General features: G+C 35.3%; 1 protein-coding gene across 31 annotated transcripts in view; it reads right to left on the bottom strand.

Moving 5' to 3' along the window:
• The window catches only part of KrT95D (phosphofurin acidic cluster sorting protein KrT95D), a 327,318-nt gene that overhangs the window by 41,189 nt on the left and 263,953 nt on the right, over positions 1–22,176 (bottom strand). For 30 of the 31 annotated variants that reach the window (XM_073960285.1, XM_073960280.1, XM_073960276.1 and 27 more), the window contains one exon: positions 11,218–11,474. In XM_073960285.1, the coding sequence (XP_073816386.1) occupies positions 11,218–11,474 (257 nt within the window). Of the gene's footprint in view, positions 1–11,217; positions 11,475–12,150; positions 12,646–22,176 lie in introns of those variants that run through there. The other variant, XM_073960308.1, reaches the window with a different exon arrangement.

The following is a 22,176-nucleotide window of genomic DNA, read 5'->3' as shown; positions in this document are numbered from 1 at the left end:
CCCATTGATCTACTATACCCATTTAAAAAATAAACTCTCCCACTATAAAAACATAAAAAAATTGTCTCTGTGGCAATAGAAAAACGCAAAGATAACATCCTTCTACCCAAACCTGTCATAAAAAACCCACAATAGTATTTTTCAATCTCTTTTAGAAGAAGCTCATATTTTTGGCATTAGGAATTACCTTCATAATATATAAACACTATTCATAACATGTATGAATTATTATGATTGATCCAACAATATCCGAAGAGAAAATTCTGTATTTTAAAGATATTGTTAGATTTCGCATGTAGTTTTTGTTAACTTCAACAATTGTTTATGTCAAATCTAACAATAGTTTTTGTCAACTGGACAATATTATTCTCTTTTCTGACAATTTTATTCCCTTTTCTCGGTTTCGATGCCGTGGTGAAAAAATCAATAATTCACTTTTTGTCTTTTTGGTTAAACCTGACAAAACCTGGTCATGTTTGTGTTTTGTCAATATTCCAAATATTATACGTGGAAAGTGTATATGAGAATTCTATACAATCAAATGAAAAATGTAATTAAAAGGTTTTCTGTGCTCACAATACGCTTTGTAGAAATCGTAGATCATGCTTGTAAAGAAAAATTTTTTGTAAGCGGTTTTTATTATATTTCTCAATTTTTTATGCTTGGAGGAAAGATTGTACTTTGCCCAGAGCTCGATTTACTACGAGCGAATTCGGAGCTCTGATTTTCCCAGAAGGGATATTTGTGGGAGACTTCTCTAATATCAATGAGTGTATCTCGATTCATATAAGTTCAGTGATATGGAACCTACTGTTTATTGCCGAGTCCGAACGGCTTGTCTTAAGACACCCCTGATAGATAAGTTTTACATTCCTAAAATACCCAGGAAATGTCTCCAACATTAAAGTGAGGCGATGATGACACCGATAAAATTTAATGTTGCCTGGCCTGGAAATAGATCCCGGACATTCAGCATGCACGGCAGGTGTGCATACAACTGCACCACTGTGACACCCATAAAACATTTCTTCCCTTATTTTCATGATCGTTTGTCCGGCACTGTTCAGCTTATATGATAAATTTAACGATCTTAGTTGAAACAATAATAAATCATCATAACCTAATTTTTACAAAACACAAATCCATCCCACAAGCTTTATGATGATTCATAATGTATGCATTTTTAGCATTTTCATTTATAAAAGAAAACAAAATCATATCACAAAAAAAAGAAATACTGAACTATTTTCGTCTCGAATATCCAGCTTCCGTGCCATTCCAGTTATTCATATTTATAGTAATCACTTTTAAAGCTCCCCCAAGCAAAACATTTAAACTATAATTAAAAATAAAAATAATTTTCATTTGTGTAGCTGTCATAAATCATCAAAAGAAATGCCTGCCTTACTTTGTTGACGTTGTCGTTTTGACATGAGACACACGGTATGTGTGTGATGTTGGAGGTGCAACGCCGCCCATAGACAGACAGAAGGGGAATCAAAAGAAAATCAAAAATATTCTTTAAATATTTTATTAAGAGAACATTGTTGGCACACAAATTAGTTTAAGATTTTCATTTAAAGCTAATGAACTTGTCTCGATAAAAACTAAAAAAATTGGGTATACATTATTGATACATATTGACAAAAAGGTAGACAACAAACTATTTTCGCCATTTGTTGGAGTGTACATATATTTTTTTGGAATTTACCAAATATTTACAAAAAACTACATATTTATGCGATATGCGAAGTGTTTTATATATGGAGAAACTCCAAAAAACTACCTAGGGCAGTTTACCATTTTTGAATATTTTTCTTTGTGTACACTTAGGAACCCTACATATGAATGGTTTTCTATCTACAAAAAAAGCCTTCCATTTACTTCAAATCTTATACGAATTTTATAAATCCTTGACTTTATTTATAAGCTCATTCATCAGATGTAATCGAGGAAATTCAGGCCCTTTGGATCTTTAATATCGAAAATAATATAATTTCCTCCATCTGTATATAAGTTGCAAAAAAAAAAAAAACAAAAACACACCTATTATAATTACCCTCAACACATGAATGAAAATTGAATTAACCACCAGAAACATTATAAGGTGTCTCGTTTCATTGTGTAGTAAATTAGCACCTACATACATCCGCAAACAAACATACCTACTCATCACAGCTCACACATATGCGAATCTTTGAAATGGAAGGATACAAATAGCAACATGATGATGATGAGGAGGGCATATAATGGACCTCCCACTCCTCCTTTCGACAACGAAGTGCGTGTTACAAATTTCATTTAAAATTAATTGAGGAAATTTGGGTTATAATTTGTTTTTACAATACCCAGTTGTATAGTTTTGTATTATTATTAAATTAGCTACAGTAGAAGACAAAAATATACATCGTACATACAACGATATATGCACACCCGAATGTGTACATAAATAATTTAATATGCATGTTTGTGAATGAATGAATGACGTCTATTTGTAAGCAAAAAGAGTAGAAGAATTAAACATTTTAATGGGACAGAGGCGGTGGGTATTCGGGGACAAAGAATATACCCATTTAAGAAGATCACATGTGTGTGAAGTGGAAATGTTGGAGAAGCCAAGCCAACACATGTCAGAAAAATAAACCATAAGCAATTATAAAACAGGTGTTATAACGATTATGTCAATTTAAATGCTATTAAAATGTGTTAATAATCACTTAAAAATCTTTAGAGATAAATATGCATTTGGGGAAATGCGGATTATGATATCTTTAAAAATTCATATTTAATTGGTATTTAATAATTTTATAAATTTAGTGTGTAAATTAAAATAAATATGGCTGTGGGAAATACCAAGATTTAAACGTTAATTCTCGTTAATGATGAATAAAGTTTGAAATAGATTTCTGATTTTAAAAATGACCATATTTCGAAATTTTGAAAATTTTCTAGAACTTTACAAATTCAAAGAAAAATTTAAAAAAAAATATATTTATTTTTAAATTATTTTTTAATGTTTTTTTATACCCTACACCACACTGTGGTAAGGGGTATTATGTCTTTGTGCATTTGTATGTAACATAGAAAAGGAAACGAAATAGACCCATAGGAATAGGAACTAGGGATATACATATAATCACTTTCTGAGTCGATTTGTGTATGTCCGTCCCAAGGCTTCTGAGTCGAGCCATTTTTGGACAGACTCCGCCTCCGACTCCAATTTTTTTCTCGACTCCGACTCCAACTCCGGAGTCGACTTCGAAAATAGATAAAATAAAATTCACAAATTACAGTCATTTCAGTTTGAACTTTCAAGATACATTGCATTGGGAGGATACCAAAACATATTTGTTCGTTTTTTTTCGTTGACAATACAGAATACAAAGTAACAAGCACTTCAGTATACTTCACACTTCAGAACATGTAGCAAACCCCTTCAAAGCATCTGCAATCGGACGGTCTCGTTACAAGGTTTCTTTACCTAAACACCAACACACGAGTATATTTTCAATTTTCCGAATTTGACTTATGTACCCAATGAGACTCGAAATATCAAATTACCATAATTACTGTCCTGTAACACTCTTTGTAATTTTTTGAGTTATGGAAAATTAACGATATTTTAACACCGCATCGTGATAAAAGACCAAAATAGCTTATGTATGTTAACTTTCGTGGTTAGGGTTACTTGAAGTTGACATTTGTAGGGTTTTTTTTATGTTTTCACCATTTTGCTTGAAAACGGTAAATCCTATCGAAATAGGGCTGAAGAAAATATTGTTTCTGCAAAAATTCACTAGAGGATTGACCTTTACAATTTCGTAGGTTTTACCATTTTTGAGATATAGAAGTTTAGGTCACATTTTTAGGTTTTCGCCATTTTGCTTGGGAACGGCAAGTCTTATCGAAATGGGACTGGAGAAAAACATATAGCTGTGGAAATTCTCTACAATACTGACTTTTGCAATAATATCTTAGGTTCTACTATTTTTGAGATATATAAGTTTAAGTTGGTAAATTGTAGTCATGACATAATTTTATAAAGAGGCAATACAGTCAGTGCAGAGAAAATTTTCACTGCTACAACATTTTCTTTACATCATTTCCATAGGACTTGCGGTTTTCAAGCAAAATCGTGAAAATTTCAAAAACCCCTATAAGTGTGAAGTTTGACCGCGATTTATTTAAAAAGCCCTCCGGCTATTGCAGTTTCAGAATCCGCGAAAACTTTTCAGGTATAAGCTCCTTCCATTTAAATTTGGTTAAGGGGCACCATGGTAAGTCTTTCGTATGATTTCCCTTAAAGTACTACAAGGTTTTTCATAGAAGTCCAACAGGTTCTTTTACAGCAGACATAAATGACTTCTAATAAAAAAACAAGAGATGACCAGTGAGTCTTCCTTAAAATGACCTGTAAATCTTCTAAAAGATCTTACCCAGGTATATTTGGAGCATGCAAACATTATTCCAATCAATTGACCCAAAAATGCTTCCGATATGCATTTTGTAGTCAAAATAGAGATTAAGAGTTTTTTTTAACTATGATCATTCAAATAAATTAAATTGATTCGACAAATTTTGATAAATGTAGAACATATTCTTGCCCGGAGTCGAGCTTTTTTTCACGACTCCGGCTCCGACTCCAGCAAAATTTGCTAGACTCCGACTCCAGACTCCGACTCCGACTCCGAAGCCCTGATCCGTCCATCTGTCCGTCTGTCCATGTATTTTTGTTCGTGTGACTGAATTCGGTCTAAAAATAAATGTGCCAAATTACATCGAAATCGGTTTAAATTTGGATATAGCTCCCATATATATTTTCGGCCGCTTTGACGTATTTCCTGCATCAAACACGCTATATACGTCCGATTTTGATGAAATTTGGAATGTGTGACTGAATTTTGTCTAGTAGTAATAGTATATAGAAATCAGTACAAATTGAAATATATCTCCAATATATATTTTACATATTCACAGTGGTGTAGGGTATCATATAGTCGGCCCCGCCCGACTATGATCCTTTTCTTACTGTTTTTTTTTTTTTTTTTTTTTTTTTTTTTGAACATGAGTTTGGTTGTTGGGCCAGTAACGTACACATACAAAACACGTCGTGAGGAAAAAAATAAAGAATAAGAAACCCTTATAAAGTTGACGACCGCCGCAAACGTTTTAAGGACCATGATCTGAGAATCTGCACCTGGAATGAAAAGGTGAATTTTACGTACTGGCAAACGTACTTGCAACGTACAAGGCCGATATTACTGCTATACAGAAAATACGATGGAACGGGAAATGCGTCACAAAACACCTACAGGTGACACACTGTATTATAGCTGCCATGACAAAAAAACATGAGTTTGGTTGCAGATGTGTATTTAGTCGGTGCATGAAAGACTTGCTACAATTCGGATAAAAGCTAAATTTGTCAACAGCTTTTTATATGCGCTCATGCTCCCACTGAACACAAGGACGAACAGACCAAAGATATATTTTACGAACGCTTAGAAGAAACATATCACCGTTGTCCTGCCCATGACATTAATATTATTCTAGGACAAAATTGAAAATAGGAGTATCTTTTGCCCAACAGTCGGGTCTCTACAAGGAAACATCTGACAACGAAATGAGGCTGATAGACTTCGCAGCGGCATCTCGACATTTATAAGGACACCTGACCGTCACCAGATTAAAAATCCAAGAAACGAAATTTTATCACGTTATGATAGATGGAGGAGCAATCGTCAATAGAGACGGGCACGTGTCACGATCGTGACACTAAACAACAACAACAACTCTAGTGCTTACTACTTAGTCATCAATAAAGTGCTTAGTTGTTTAGTTGTTTACATCCCCAGTACAAAACCGATTAAACGTATAAAAAAATTTTACATCGGTAAGTTACAATAAGAACAGATAGCCACTGCATATTCGGCTCAACTGGTCCAACTGCTTAATGACAATACTCCTCCTTTGAATAACATATCAACACAGTAGCAAAGTATTGTCCTCTCCACGCAAACAGCAACAAAATCCATACTTGGATACCATAGACCTCTACCAAGGAACCCATGATATAACCAGGAGTGTCATGCTGCTATCGATGAGAAGAATGCGGCATGTAGGTCTACTGTACAATCAGTAGCAAAGCGTAGCGCACAAAAGATGTGTCAGGAGAAATGGAGAGAGGAGAAACGTGTTTTCCGTAGGAAAAATTGAAAAGAGGGAATATAAAAAAACGAGATATACAGGAGCCAGAATGATGCCCGAAAATTCTACCAAAGAGTGAAACATCAAGCTGAATGCAAGATAATCTGGTAACAAAAAAAGATATTGTGCTCAGAATATGGAAATAGCATTTTTCCAAACTATTGGTATCCAATACTAGCGAAGTCGACGAAGATACCACAGATCAAATCCTAGAAGATGGTATTGAGTGTATACCGCCCGGCCAAGATAAGGTACATTTCAGCAATTTCGGTAAAACAATGTGCCTAATTTTCAAAATACGGAAATTCTGGAGGTACCGTTCTATGGGGATATATCGAAACGACGATCTATGCCAGCAAATTTCTGGCGTAAAGTTTTTAAGAGTCAAAGAAGACTACATACCAAATTTCCGATAATTCAGTAAGATTTTAACCACATTAAGACCAAAAAATACCTAAAATCAAGAGGCATGCTTCTATGGGGGATACAGAAAGACGTGGACCTATACTGATAATACTCTTGTGGAATATTTTATAACCCCATGGAAAACTGAATAACAAATTTCAGTCATTTCGGTAGAATATTGACGTCACAACCATCGAAAATCAGGAGATATCGTTCTATAAGGGCTATATCGAAACGTGGACATATACCGACGAATTTCAGTCGGAAAGGTGTTTACCTCCAACGTAGACTAAGTGCCAAATTTCAGCCATTTCGGTGTGTTGTTGTGGCCACAACCTTGTAAATACCGAAAATCGGGAGGAACAGTTCTATGGGACAATATGAAGACGTGAACCTATACCGACAAATGTTTGGGGGACAAAAATTTCAGGTGGAAAGTTTTGTACCCCCAACGAAGACTAAATACCAAATTTCAGCCATTTCCGTGGAATATTGAGGCCACAACCTTTAAAATACCGGAAATCGGGAGGTTCCGTTCCAAGGGGACTATATGAAGACGAGGACATGTACCGAAAATTTTCTGGAGGAAAGTTTTATGCCCCCAACGAAGATTATGTACCAAATTTCAACCATTTCGGTGTGATGATGAGGCTAAAACCTTCAAAATACCGAAAGTCGAGCGGTACCGTTCTATGGACCGATATGCCCATTTGCAGTACCAAACTTCTAAACCGAATTACAAAGGTCTATCTTAACAAGTAAAAAAGTATCAGTCGGCTTTGCCGACAGAGATATACCCTCAGCCTGTGTATATTGAAACAATTTTTTTCCAAAATACGTATGTATGTATTTAGGGGGTTTTAAAAATTTTGGGCGTTTGAACCGACAAAAATGTTGATTAGGATTAAAGATCAAAAGTTTTGCGTAGGAGATACTAAAAGGAATGGATCGACATTGACCGTTATGGAAGTGGATCTCCAGCAACAACATATGGTGCCATAGGGGGTTTTTACATTCTTCGGGCTGTTTGCTCAAGAAGTATGGACTTGCCCCTAAAAAAAACTTTCACCATCGTAAATGAGGCAGCGAATACAAGTTGCTTCAACAAAAAACAAAGTGATTCGATATCAGATCTTAAAGTGAACATATCCGAAAATTTGTGTGGGACGTACCGGATGGAGTGGACAGTATAGTCCATATTTGAACCTGATCTATATCTGGTAGATATATTAGGATGTGTAAAGTATAGACTAATTCGGCCACTCCCTTCAAGAGTTACCTTATGAACAATTTTTCCGAAAATTTTTGAACTTTTGTGGGGGAGGTACCTGAAGGAGTGGACCGATATGGCTTATCTTCAAACTTAAACTATGTTTGGACAAAATATTACTAAGGCCATATTTGGGACCGAATCGGCAGATCCGTTCGAGAGCTCTCTTGCGCTCCAACCACCTCACACGGTGTCATAGGGGTTTTTGTAACTTTCATGCTATTTTCTCAGGAAGTATGGACTTGCCCCTGATGAAACTTGTACCGTCGTATGGAGGGCAGTGAATACAAGTCGCTAAAAATCAAAGCGATTTGAACTTTTCCGAAATTTTGTGTGGGAGGTACCCGAAGGAGTGGACCTATTGAGACCATATTAAAACCTCATATTCCTCTGGTAGAAAGTTTACGCTATACAAAGTATGGAGCAAATCGGTCACTCCCTTCAACAGTTATCGTGCGCACAAACTTTCCGAACATTTTCGAACTTTTGTGGGGGAGGTACCGGAAGGAGTGGACCGATGTAGCTCATCTTCGAACTTAAACTAAGTTTGGGCAAAATATTACGAAAGCCAAAATTTGAACCGAATCGGTTCATCCGTTCGAGTTATCGTGCGCTCCAGCCAGCAGGACAGACAGACAGACGGACGGACATGGCTAGATCGACTCCAAATTGTCTAAAACACATTTCGTCCAAACATACTTGGGGTCTAAAACCATTATTTCGTGAAGCACATTTTCATCGTATCAAAGTGTATATACCCTCCTTAGCCTAAAGGCTGATGGTATACAAATTGCGAGCTGTATCTTGATTTCTACAGACGGGCGGATGGACAGACGGTCACTTTTATATAGACTTAGAAAAACTCCATGAATATTTCGAATGACAAATTTAATTATACCCTCCGTATTATGGAGGTTTTTTAGTCAACATTAAACACAAACGCCTGGATTTTTAAAAGAATTTTTTTTCAATCAACATCTTACCCGTAGGCATGGAATTTTTAAAGAATTTTTTCATACAACATCAGACCCATATCCTGAATTTTTTAAAATTTTTAATCAACATCAGACCCATAGGCCTGGGATTTTTAAAGATTTTTTTCATTCAACATTGGACCCAATGACCTTTTACGCCCTCAGCATTTATGCTAACGAGGGTATGTACACTTTCATACGGGCAAAAGGTGCCTTGGTTTTAGACCCCAAGTATGTTTGGACGAAATCCGTTTTAGACAATTTGGAGTTGATTTAGCCATGTCCGTCTGTCTGTCTGGCTGGAGCGCACGAAAACTCTCGAACGGATCAACCGATTTGGTCCAAAATTTGGCTTTCGTAATATTTTGTCCAAACTTAGTTTAAGTTCGAAGATAAGCCATATCGGTCCACTCCTTCAGGTACTTCAAAAATGTTCGGAAAAATTGTGCGCACGATTTGGTCCATACTTTACACATCCTAATGTATGTACCAGATATAGATCAGGTTCGAATATGGACTATATTTGTCCATTCCTTCGGGTACCTCCCACATAAAATTTTGGATAAATTCACTTTAAGACCTGCTCTCGAATCACTTTGATTTTTATTGAAGCAACTTGCATTACTGCCTCAATTACGACAATAAAACTTTTTTCAGGGGCAAGTCCATACTTCTTGAGAAAACAGCCCGAAAGTTGTAAAAAAACCCTACGGCTGGAGAGCTCAAACCGAATACTGCATTCGTCTACACTTTGGATATCGTAATATTTCTTCGAATATTAGATGAAATTCGAAGGCTTATAGGCCACTCCTTACGGTACCTCCCCACAAAAGTTCGAAAATATTCGCTAAAATGGTACGGGCGATTTCTCATAGACGTAGCAAACGATTTGGTCCAAACTTTGGATCTCAAAATATTGTCGAAACTTAGTTTATGTTCAAATTTGGGCCCTATCTGTCCAATCCTTGTGGTACCACCCACACAAATGTTCAAAAACTTGTGTGTGGTTAAGGGTCTGATCGAGGATCCTTTGGACATTTTCACCGAAGGTTTTCCTAGTGGCGCTGTTTACAGCGATATTATGTTTTTCGTAGACTAGTATGGTAAAAAGGCCCTATCTATCGATATCTCCGCAAATTTTTGAGCTTTAATCATATCCATATTTTTGTCGATTCATACGCCCTAAATTTTGAAAACCCCCTAAATACATTGTTTTTTTGGGGAAAAAAGTATTTCAATCCACACAGGCTGAGGGTATATCACTGTCGGCAAAGCCGACTGATACATTTTTACTTGTTTTTTTTCTTTTCAATCAACATCAGACCCCAAGGCCTAAATTTGTACAAGATTTTTTCAATCAGCAACTGAGCTGTTGGCCTTGATTTTTGAGGAACTTTTTTCAATCAACATCTGACCCGTAGGCATAAAATTTTTAAAGGTTTATTTTTTTCCAAACAACCATGGCCTGTATTTTTTTAAAGAATTTTTCAATCAACATTAGACCCAAAGCCCTGGATTTTAAAAAAATGTTTTTCAATCAACATCAAACCCATATGCCTGGATTTTTAAAGATTTTTTTCAATTAAGATCAGACGCATACGCCTGTATTTTTTAAAGGTTTTTAATCAACATTAAACACAAAGACCTGGATTTTTAAAAGAGCCTTAAATTTTGTAAAGAGATCTTGTTTAAACAAACTCAGACATATGCGTCTGTGTTATGCTAAATTGCAATTGCGATTTAGATACAACTAATTAACGACTGACATATTTTCAAAAACTAGCAATTCATTTGAAAACTTTTCATTGAGAATGTTTTATTTTTAAATTTTATGTTCTTGATGTTTGGGTAACAAACGTTTTTTGTTTAAGAATTTATTGGAAGATTACTTCGTCGGGGTATATATTAAAAAAACTGGGGAACTGGTGGCTAGGTCTGAATATATAGCCTTCCCTGCATAACCTCAAGGCGAACAAATCCATATTTTCTTCATTAATAAATTAGTTGTTTTAATAAAATATTACAACAACAATGGGATTAAGATAGACTATTTTGAAAAAAAAAAAATGATAACAGCTAAAAAACGCCACCAATATTACTTATTATTCCGAGGATGGTAATATAATTCTTATATAAATTGGTTGTTTTTGAAACAGAAATCCATGAGTCTGTTCGGTAAGATCCAACCTATTTGTGCCCAACCCAATTGTACTTCATTGTTTTGTGCTTTAATAAATTTTAACCTCATAGGTTTTGAAACAATTATCAAAATTTAAAATCCCAAAATGATTTCCCTACTAAATAAATTCCTAAAAATGTACATAATTTCACATATTTTTAATACATATTATCAAAACTTACCCGGCTGATTTTAGCACGAGATGAACTTTTATCCTTCATTTCGAATTCACTGTCACTGTCGACGGGATTATTTGGACCGCCTAGGGCGACAACATCATCAATTTCGGAACGTTGTAATTTACGATATTTACGCATATCGTGTTTGGAAGGATTGTAATCACGTTTAGGATCATAACCGGGTATGCCTAGATCATCATTAAATTCACCCGAACTGAATTCACCTTCTTCATCTTCGTCCGAATATTCAGCGACACGATCTAAATGGGACAACACAACAAATAATGGACAATTAGCACCACAGAATAATTTTATTCATCTTATAAAGAGATTATGAAAAATATTTTTTATGTGTAGAAGAAGAAAAAAAAACGACAAACAGCAGCAGCAATTGATTGACCACAAAATATGGGTTAATTAAAGCTGTACTTTGAATAACTGACTGGTGGTTGAGTTGTATATGATATGATAATGTAAAAAAAACAATGGTGGTAAATACATATTGTTGTAATCTTTTTTTATAAAAATAATATTTCACAAACATGACACACAATGAAGAAAGGGTTTCGAGAGTAGAAAAAGAAATATTTTTTATAATTAATCACACGCAGTTCGTCACACTCACTAAAAATTGCGATTCAAAATTTATTCATATTGATAATAGAAATGCATGCACACAACACATCCCACCCCATTGTCGTTCTATGTAAATAATTAAAATTTAGGGGAAGAAAAATGCGTTTCAATTAAAGATTAAGGAAAGTGGGCGCCAAGTGAATTTAGCCCAGTTTATGTGGTTTGGGGTGGGAGAGGCAGGCGGCAATAAAACCAAAATTGTGTCACCGAAAATGAGTCAATCACTATTTGTCCCGCTTAATGGTCTTAAACTACTTTTGAAATAACTTATCAATTAATTTTTGTTATTATTTTTATTACTTTTTATGAAAAATCTCATTATTTTGGGTTTTATAACTGTTTCCTTCATTTTTGTTTTGATTTATTTTTTCTTTTCTTTCTTTAGTTTGGGGGGGTTTTGTGGCCGTAACGTAACGAGTTTTAAAAACCGTTTAATCACACAATTTCAACACTTGTTGATGATTCATTTACAGGCACTTCTTTTTTGGTTTGGTAATTTTTATCCAAAACTGTGTAGTTATTATTTTTTTTTATTGATTTGTAATCATTTTTGTTTTAAGTTGTTTATATTTTTTATTTTTTTATAAGAATTAACAACTTTTTCATTCGCAAGTTAATTATTTTCTTTGAAAATATATACAAAACAAAAAATAAACACGCGCGGCGCTATATTGCGCTTGGTATCTTTGGTTGAACTGTTTTGGTATTCTGTCTGTTATATCTTGAGGCGCATTCAAAACTGATATGACTTCCCACTGGCTGCCGGGCTGGCGGTGACGTTGTTAATTTTTCTCAATAATAAGAAACAAACACTTCATTATCTTTGGGTTTTCGTTGCTTTGCGTGTTGTTTTTGTTTTATTACTTATTTTTAAGATTCAATAACACAAGAAAAGCCAGGCAAGAGAACACACATTGGGCGTACTGACAGATACAAAACAAATCAAGTATAAGGAGAGAGAGAGTGCAGATACTATGAGAGAGTATTTTAATACAGGTAGCCCTCAAAATACATGTGACACGAAACAAAAGTGATTGAGTTAAAAACATTGAATATAAACATAAACACTCCATGGTTATCGATTCAAAACATCACGATTTTGTATTGTATACCTGAATATTATTTTAAATTGGCCTATACAGATTTTGGTAAACATTTCAAGCCAGTCGCAACAAAATTGGCTGAGATGTGAACCTTGAAAGGGAAGATTCCGTTGTGTTTTACATGTGAAATAACATTTTGAAATCGGTATCATCTTTGGCTCGAAAACGAATGAACCGTTTTCACATATTTATGAAGGCTTATTAGTAGACAGCGGAATCCTATGCAAATGCAATGGTTAGGATGGTCGTAGAGAAAATCTGATTAGAAAGAAACTCGTTTTATCACAAAATAAAACGAATTAGGCCCAGACATTTTTGCATATCGTGCATATTTTGACATATTTCCATAAAATGAGCATATGCAAAAATATATACAAGGATTTGTGGTCTAAAAATCCCACCGAAATGGCTAAAATGTGGTATTAAGTTTTCGTTAGGGGTATGAAACTTTACACCTGAAATTTGTCCTCATGTGTCCACGTCTTCATATAGCCCCCGTAGTACGGTACCTCCCGATTTCCGGTATTTTCAAGGTTGTGGCCTCAATATCCCGCCAAAATGGTTGAAATGTGGTATTAAATCTTCCTTGGAGGTAAACAACTTTCCACCTAAAATTTTTCGGTTTAGGTTCAGGCCTTCATATAGCCCCCATAGAACGATACCTCCCGATTTTCGGTATTTTGAAGGTTGAGGCTGTGGTATTACATTTCTCTATTTTATTGACTTGTCTGAAAAGAATTTTAACCGGAAACAATTTACATACAAACATTTTTGTACCTATTATTGGAATATTTGTTACATAAGAAAATATGTAAAATGCATAAATTTTGCATATGCAAAATTTATGCATTTTGCATATGTCATATGTTTCGATTGCAATTTAATCAGAATCCACAAATATGCCCAGTCCCGACATTTGACATGAATCGGACCAAAAAATTCCGTTGTCTACTTATTAGGTACATAGTACGTAAAAATCTTTACTTTAAAAGGGGGAACTTTTAAATGTTTGGGCCAAAACCGCCTCTAATTTTGTTAATTTATCTATATTGAAAATGTGTAAACATTTGCTATATATCAAAATAAAATAGCGTTAGGAACATAGAGCGTCTACTACACCATTTTCAACTGTAATTCAGAAAATAGCAGTTGTAATTCAGAAATTCCATTTGAAATTCAGATATTTTATTTTTAATTCAAAAATTCCATTTGTAATTCAGATATTTTATTTGTAATTCAGATATTTTATTTGAAATTAAGATATTTTATTTGTAATTCAGAAATTTGAAATGCAGAAATTCCATTTGAAAATCAGATATTCCATTTCAAATTCCGGATATATCATTTGAAATTCAGATATTCCATTTACAATTCCGAATATATCATTTGAATATCAGAACTTCCATTTGAAATTCAGACATTTCATTTGAAATTCAGAATTACTTTATAACGCTAGCAAGTCTCTCTGCAGACGTAAATATTTAAATTATATTTAAAAAAATTGATTATTTTCTGAAAAAATAATTGAAAGGTTCTGAATTTCAAATGAAATATTCTGAATATCAAATGTAATTTCAGAATATCAAATGGAATATCTGAATAACATATAAAATATCTGAATTTCAAATGGAATATCTGAATTACAAAAAAAATATCTGAATTTTTTTTCAAATTTCAAATGGAAATTCAGAATTACAAATTAAATATTACTACTGCTATTTTCTGAATTACAGTTGAAAATGGTGTAGTTGCTTCCATCCGCTTTGATTTTCTGCAATTGTTTAGTTTCATTCCATGAGAGATTAAGTTTTCGACATTCGCTTTGTACACTTCGCTGCCATGTCACGGTGCTCTTGAACCAACTTTAAATGAAATGGGCTTACACCTGGGAAGTTTTTGCGGATTCTGAAACTACAATGTTCACAGATGAGAAAAATAAAAAACAAATCGTCTGAGCGCTTTTTAACAAGGTGCGCCTTAACGAAATTTAAATGAAAGGTGCTTACACCTGGGAAGTTTTTGCGGATTCTGAACCTACAAAGTTCATAGATGAGAAAAAAAAACAAACAAAAAGTCGCCGGAGGGATTTTCAAATAAATCGCGGTCAAAGTTCACATTTTTAGGGCTTGGAAGTTCACATTTTTAGGGCAATTTTGCTTGGAAACCGCAAGCCTCATCGAAATGGGATTAAAGATAATGTTGTAGCAGTGAAAATTCTCTACAAGATTGGCCTCAATTGTATTTTCGTAGGTTTTAGCATTTTTGAGATATAGAAGTTCAAATTGGGACAATGTACTGACTGTATGGCCCAGTGTCATGCAGGGAGCACTATAACTTTGAATGAATACCGCTTACATCTGGGAAGTTTTCGCGGATTCTGAAACAGCAATGTTCATAGATGAGAAAAATCCAAAAACAAGAAAAAATCGCTGGACGGATTTTTAAATAAATCGCGGTCAAAGTTCACATTTTTAGGTTTATTTTAGGTTTTCGCGATTTTGCTTAGAAACCGCAAGTCCTATGGATATGGGGCTAAAGAAAATGTTTTCACTGTCTTAGCTGTCTGGCGGTATTCTTGACGTAGTGTTATCCGTGTGTTGGGACATTTCGTTTGATATATCTTTTTCTTCGTAAGTAATCGTACTCATCAGTCATTTTTATTGGTACGGGTACGATTTTATGATCTGTTGAGACGTTATCTCCCCCATTAAAAAACAGACTGATGCTTTCTTACTTGTTTTATAACCCACAACGCGTTTACCAAGTGCCACCTGTACATAGAAGACGTTTAGCGTCAAATGAGCAAATTAATTTGAAATCGATTGTTGTTTATAAAATACCCATACACACGCATAACTACGACATGTCTGAAGGAGTATTCTCTTCTTGAATGTTTTTTTTTATTAATAAATGACTCTTTAATGCACTGGTGTGCACGGGCATCCACTGGTGGCTGCTGTAAAATACTCTTACTTTTATTAACTCAACAAAACTCAGACGTTTAAGAATTTTTTGTAATTATTATTTAATAAATAATTTCATTCACGATATTAGATTAAAATTGTGTTTTAAAAATTAAAAAAACTATTTAGAAAAACCATGAAAAACGACAAATGTTAAATTCTCTTATATACTCTTAAATTCTGTTTTGCTCACCATTGCTTTAATGAGAGGGAGACGAGACCCAAGATTAATTAAGAGAAATGAAAGGCGTAACACTCATTGAAAGGAACAAATCAACACATGTTTACTACTTGCGCCAGTGCGGCACAGTGTGGTGGCACTCGAAGAAATAGTAAAAAAAAATAAAATAAAATATTAAAAAAAATAAAATAAATTATTAAAAAAAATAAAATAAAATATTAAAAAAAAATAATAAAATATTAATTTGGTTTTTTTATGGGTGACGTAGGGGATGAAAGATACTAAGGAACGGTACTGACCGGATTTAACAAGGCAAAGTCCAGGATTTATCTTGGTCCCTCTTTCATCTCAAGTGGAGTAGCTGCCTTTAACATCCGTTAAAGGTAGTGAGCTAAAATGTGCCACGTTAAAAACTTGGGTTTGGGAGTCGGGTTAGTAACCCTCCCCTAGAAAAATCAGCCTACTATGAAAAAACGAAAGAAAAGAAAACAAACCCCTCTGAAGTTGACGAACCCCGCAAACGTTTTAAGGACCATGATCTGCGAATCTGCACCTGGAATATTCGCATTCTTTATAGAGAAGGTGCTGTTTACGCATTGGCAGATGTACTTGGAAAGAACAAGGCCGACATTACTGCCATACAGGAAATACGATGGAATGGGAAAGGCGTCACAACAACACCTAAAGGTGACGCATTCTTTATAGCTCTCATGACATAAAGCATGAGTTTGGTTGCGGATTTGTAGTTGGTCGGAGGTTAAAACAACTGGTTTCCAGCTTCACACGAGTGAATGAAACATCAGCTTTATTTGCGTTCATGCTCCTACTGAAGACAAGGACGAACAGAACAAAGATATATTTTATGAGCGGCTAGAAGAAACTTATGACCGTTGCTCTGCCCATGACATTAAAATTATTCTAGTCGACTTTAATGCCAAAATTGGAAAAGAAAATATATTTGGCCCAACAGTCGGAAAATTCAATCTCCACAGTGAATCATCTGACAATGGTATGAGGCTGATAGACTTCGCAACATCTTGACATCCATAAGGCACCTGGCTGTCTCCAGACCAGAAAACAAGAAATCAAATTGATCACGTTGTGATAGATGGAAGACATTCATCGAGCGTGTTGGATGTGCATTCGTTCCGAGGAGCAAACATAGACTCGGACCACTACCTTGTTGCAGCAAAGGTCGCACCCGGTTAAACGTAGCAAACAAAGTACGAACAGACACAACACGTAAGTTAGACATCGGCAATCACAACAGATAGCCACAGCATATTCCACTCAACTAGCCCAATTGCTTAATCAAAGCACTCCTCATCCCGATAACATATCAGCGCAATGGCAAAGTATTGCCCACTCCATGCAAACAGCCGCAAAATCCATACTTAGATACCAGAGACCTCCACCAAGGAATCCATGGTATGATCAGGAGTGTCGTGCTGCTACCCTATAGAAAAATGCGGCATATAGGGCTCTTTTACAATCCGTAGCAACGCATAACGCACGAGAGAGATATCGGGAGAAAAGGAGAGAAGAGAAACGTCTTTGCCGCAGGAAAGAGAGAAATGGAAAAGCGGGAGTGTGAAAAAATCGAGATGTACAGGAACCAGAATGAAGTCCGAAAATTCTACCAAAGAGTCAAACATCAAACTGATGGCTTTGGTACAGGCACATCCTCCAGTAGAGGCCAGCAAGGTAATTTGGTAACTGATACAGATAGTGTACTCAGGATATGGAAAGAACATTTTTCAAAACTGTTGGTATCCAATAGCAGCGAAGACTACAAAGATACCACAGACACAATCCCAGAAGATGTTATTGAATGTATACCACCCAGCCAAGATGAGGTAAAGACAACAATAAATCGGCTGAAGAATAATAAGGCAGCAGGAGCCGATGGCTTACCAGCCGAGCTGTTCAAAACCGGAGGCGACACGCAGATAAGGTGTATTCATCAGCTGGTTGTCACCATCAGGCAGGAAGAACGAGTACCCGAAGATTGGAACCTGAGTATCCTGTGCCCCGTCCACAAGAAAGGAGATACGACTGTATGCTCTAACTATAGGGGCAAGTCCACTATTGACCAGATATTTACCCTGCGGCAAATCCTGCAGAATACCCAAGAGATGCAGATCGACACCTACCACCTTTTTGTCTATTATAAAGCAGCTTTCGACAGCCCGCTGCGTTCAAAGGTATTCCAAGCCATGTCTGAATTTCGGCTTTGTAAAATGACTTTAACTGACACGAGATCCTCAGTTAAAATAGGAAAGAACCTCTCCGAAGAGTTTTGTACCAAAAGAGGTTTCAGACAAGGAGACAGCCTTTCGTGTGATTTCTTCAACATCCTGCTGGAAAAGGTTATACGAGAGGCAAACGTCAAAAGAAGTGGCACAATCTACACCAATAGGTAAACGGTGAGAAGTCCAAGTTGATGGTGCCGACGCGCAATGCGTCCATTGAGCTCGGACCAACTGTGGAAGATGGTTCCTATAATTTTGAGGTAGTAAAAGACTTCGTCTACCTCGGCGCCTCCGTAAACACAACAAACGACATCAGTTCTGAAATAAAAAGAAGAATTGTATTGGCCAACAGATGCTACTTTGGTTTAAGTAAGCAGTTTAAAAACAAAGCCACATCTCGTCAAAGGAAAATAACACTTTACAAAACACTGATACTAGCCGTGCTGATGTATGGTTCCGAAGGGGAAAAAACTTAAGAATTAATGTTTTACACATTTTTTTTGTAAATAATAATCAATTTCAATACAAAGTGGACGTTGAAATAGTTTTCGCCAGAAAATTTGTTTTTGAGACCACAGTGCACTGTGCGATTATTAGCTACAAAGTAGATGTGGTAATTCATATAAATTCTCGTATGCCTTGCCGTAGAAAAGAGTTGCGTTGTTTTCTCTATCTACAACTTCTGAGAATGCACCCAAAAAACAATTTATATTTATTTCTCTGTAGAGAAGAGTAAACAAAAAATAAACACGGGTAGATAATAACAATAAAGTAGATATAAACTAAAAAAATAAAAACAAAAAATATATATTCTTTGTAGTTTTTCTGGTCGTTCTTTGTTTTGATTCCATATGACTTTGGTGTGTGATTGTGTGAATTAAAAATAAACCAAACACTCATATTTTCTTCACAGAATACTTAATAAAAAAAATTAAAAATATGTCAACACCCCAGCCTCTGGCTAGAAGTAAAGTATAGGAGGATGGATGATTGGCAGTCCAGCCGGTTGATTACGGTGTTAAAAAAACGGGAGTAGGTACATGTAATAAAGCACTTGTCATCATTGTATACAAAAATCTGTACCAGTCATTACCCTCCAAACTTCACGTTTGGTTGGAAGTGCACTCGTTTGATTGTTGTTATGTTTCGTGTGTTTGTTTCATTCTTTATATCAAAGGTGTTTGATCTGCTGGATGTTTATTTGTTGCTCCGACCCTAATTGCTGCAGTAGTCGTCGTGGTCGTTGTTGTCTGTGCACTTGGAAATGATATTAAATACTCCACACGCGCTCCAACTTAAATCAATTGCGTGGGCAATCTGTTTCATTCATTACAAGTTTAGAGGTAAACGTTTTTTGTTTTTTTTTTTCACGTTTAATAAATATCTGATCTCTGAGTGAACAGAACCCATAAAAAGTATAAACAAAAAGTTTGAAACATTTACTTTGTGAGAAATTTATGAAGTGACAACGATATCTCATCCTCCTCTTGACTTGTTATAGATTCTTAAAAGTGGCCATAAAGTGTTCTATGGAGTGGAAACAAGTAACTTGCAGCGATTACCATGCAGAGAACTACGCTAAAGAAAAATGCTTATCTATTGCATAGCTGGCATACATTCGGTTGCTAGATTGCCGGCCGGCCGGCATTTATAAGTGGAATGTTAGTTCCATTCAAAGTTCGTTTGTTGAGTTATCTTGGGTATTTGTTTTTTTATTTTTATATTTTGTGTAGATAATAGAGTATGGCTATGGATCAACTTTAATTAATGGGAAACATGGGAATAACTTGTTACTTTTTCCTTAGGTTCTTCTTACATAAATTGACATATGGGTTCCCTTCAAAATTATCTAAGATGTAGCAATTTATTGTTTGCTTCTTCTATTTGTTTATTTGTATCGATTTTTTTTTGAAAATCCCCTTGGGCGTACGCAGCTACAAGAAATAAATATGATTATAATGGCTTGGTTTTGTTTGATGTTATAAATTAAACATAATTTTAAAATAATTAAATTTGAAATTAATTTCGAGGAAAAAATGACGGCCTCAAGAGATTATTTTTTATAGAAAACTTGTAAAAATATTTTTATTTTAAAATTTAAAAAAAAAAATGTGTGTAGCATGAAAGAAAGACTAAAATTTTTTTGAGAAGATCAAACACTGTCTTTTGCGCAGCATAAAACTGAATAGAATTTCCTGGGGATTGTAAATAAAGAATATGGTGGCACTTAGGGGAAGTATGTGTTGAAAATTCGGTCCAAAATTAGGCTTTCGTAATAATTTGTCTAGTTTAACTTAGAAGATGGGTTACACTGTGTGTAATTTTTTGAGTCATGTTTTATTTACCATATTCTGACTCCACAGTGTGATAGAAGACCAAAAAATAGAAGACACGTGTCTCGACGTTTTTCCCTATCCCATCAACTTTCGTGGTTATAGGCCTCCAAAAGTTTGAGGCTTTGATGTAAAAAGGGGATCATTTTTCAAGACTATATCTCCCAAACCGTTAGGAATTTTGAATTTATTTCAAACTTCATCTGCAAGGTCAAAAGCGCCAAGGTCAAATTTCTTTTAAAATTTTTTCTCGGGGTTTGGTATGCAGCTGTCAAGCCGATCAAATTTGAAGCAAACCACCAACTACAACCGGTATGGAAAGGATCAAAGTCGAGCGGGGCCGACTATATGATACCCTACACCACTGTGAATATGTAAAATATAAATCGGAGCTATATCCAGATCTTAACCGATTTCGATATAATTTGGCACACTTATTTCTAGACTGAATTCAGTCACACATTCCAAATTTCATCGAAATCGGAAATGTATAGCATGTTTGGTACAGAAAATACGTGAAATCGGCCGAAAATATATATATGGGAGCTATATCCAAATCTGAATCGATTTCTATATAATTTGGCACATTTATTTCTAGACTGAATTCAGTCAAACATTCCAAATTCCATCAAAATCGGACGTATATAGCGTGTTTGGTGCAGAAAATACGTGAAATCGGGCGAACATATATATGGGAGCTATATCCAAATCTGAACCTACTTCGATATAATTTGGCTCATTTATTTCTAGACTGAATTCAGTCACACATTCCAAATTTCATCGAAATCGGACATATATAGCGTGTGTGGTACAGGAAATACGTGAAATCGGCCGAATATATATATAGGAGCTATATCCAAATCCGGACCGATTTCAATATAATTTTACACACTTATTTGTAGACAAAATTCAGTCACACATTCAAAGTTTCATCAAAATTGGACGTATATAGCGTGTTTGGTGCAGCAAATACGTGAAATCGGGCGAAAATATGTATGGAAGCTATATCCATATCTGAACCGATTTTCACCAAAAGCAATAGCGTTCTTCCTATGGCTAAAAAAGTTGTAGTCCCCAATTTTCAGCTGAATCGGACAAAAAATGCGACCTGTATGTTGCAAACAAAAATACATGGACAGACGGACAGACAGACGGACGGACACGCATAAATCGACTCAGAAAGTGATTATATGTATATCCTTTTGTATGTTACATACAAATGCACAAAGACATAATACCCCTTACCACTGTGTGGTGTAGGGTATACAAATGTACCTCAGATTCCAATACACATCTTTCTAGAACATGGAAGATATAGTCTTGAAAAATTACGCCTTTTTACATCAAAGCCTCAAACCTTTGGAGGCCTATAACCGCGAAAGTTGATGAGATAGGGAAAAACGGCGCGACACGTGTCTTCTATTTTTCGGTCTTCTATCACGCTACGGTGTCAGAATATGGTTAATAACTTTCGTGTTGCACAGTGTTATCGGT

This window comes from Musca autumnalis, unplaced genomic scaffold, assembly GCF_047663935.1.
Source record: "Musca autumnalis isolate F117 unplaced genomic scaffold, ASM4766393v1 scaffold_1, whole genome shotgun sequence".
Lineage (NCBI taxonomy): Eukaryota > Metazoa > Arthropoda > Insecta > Diptera > Muscidae > Musca > Musca autumnalis.
This window is presented reverse-complemented; position numbering and strand designations above follow the sequence as displayed.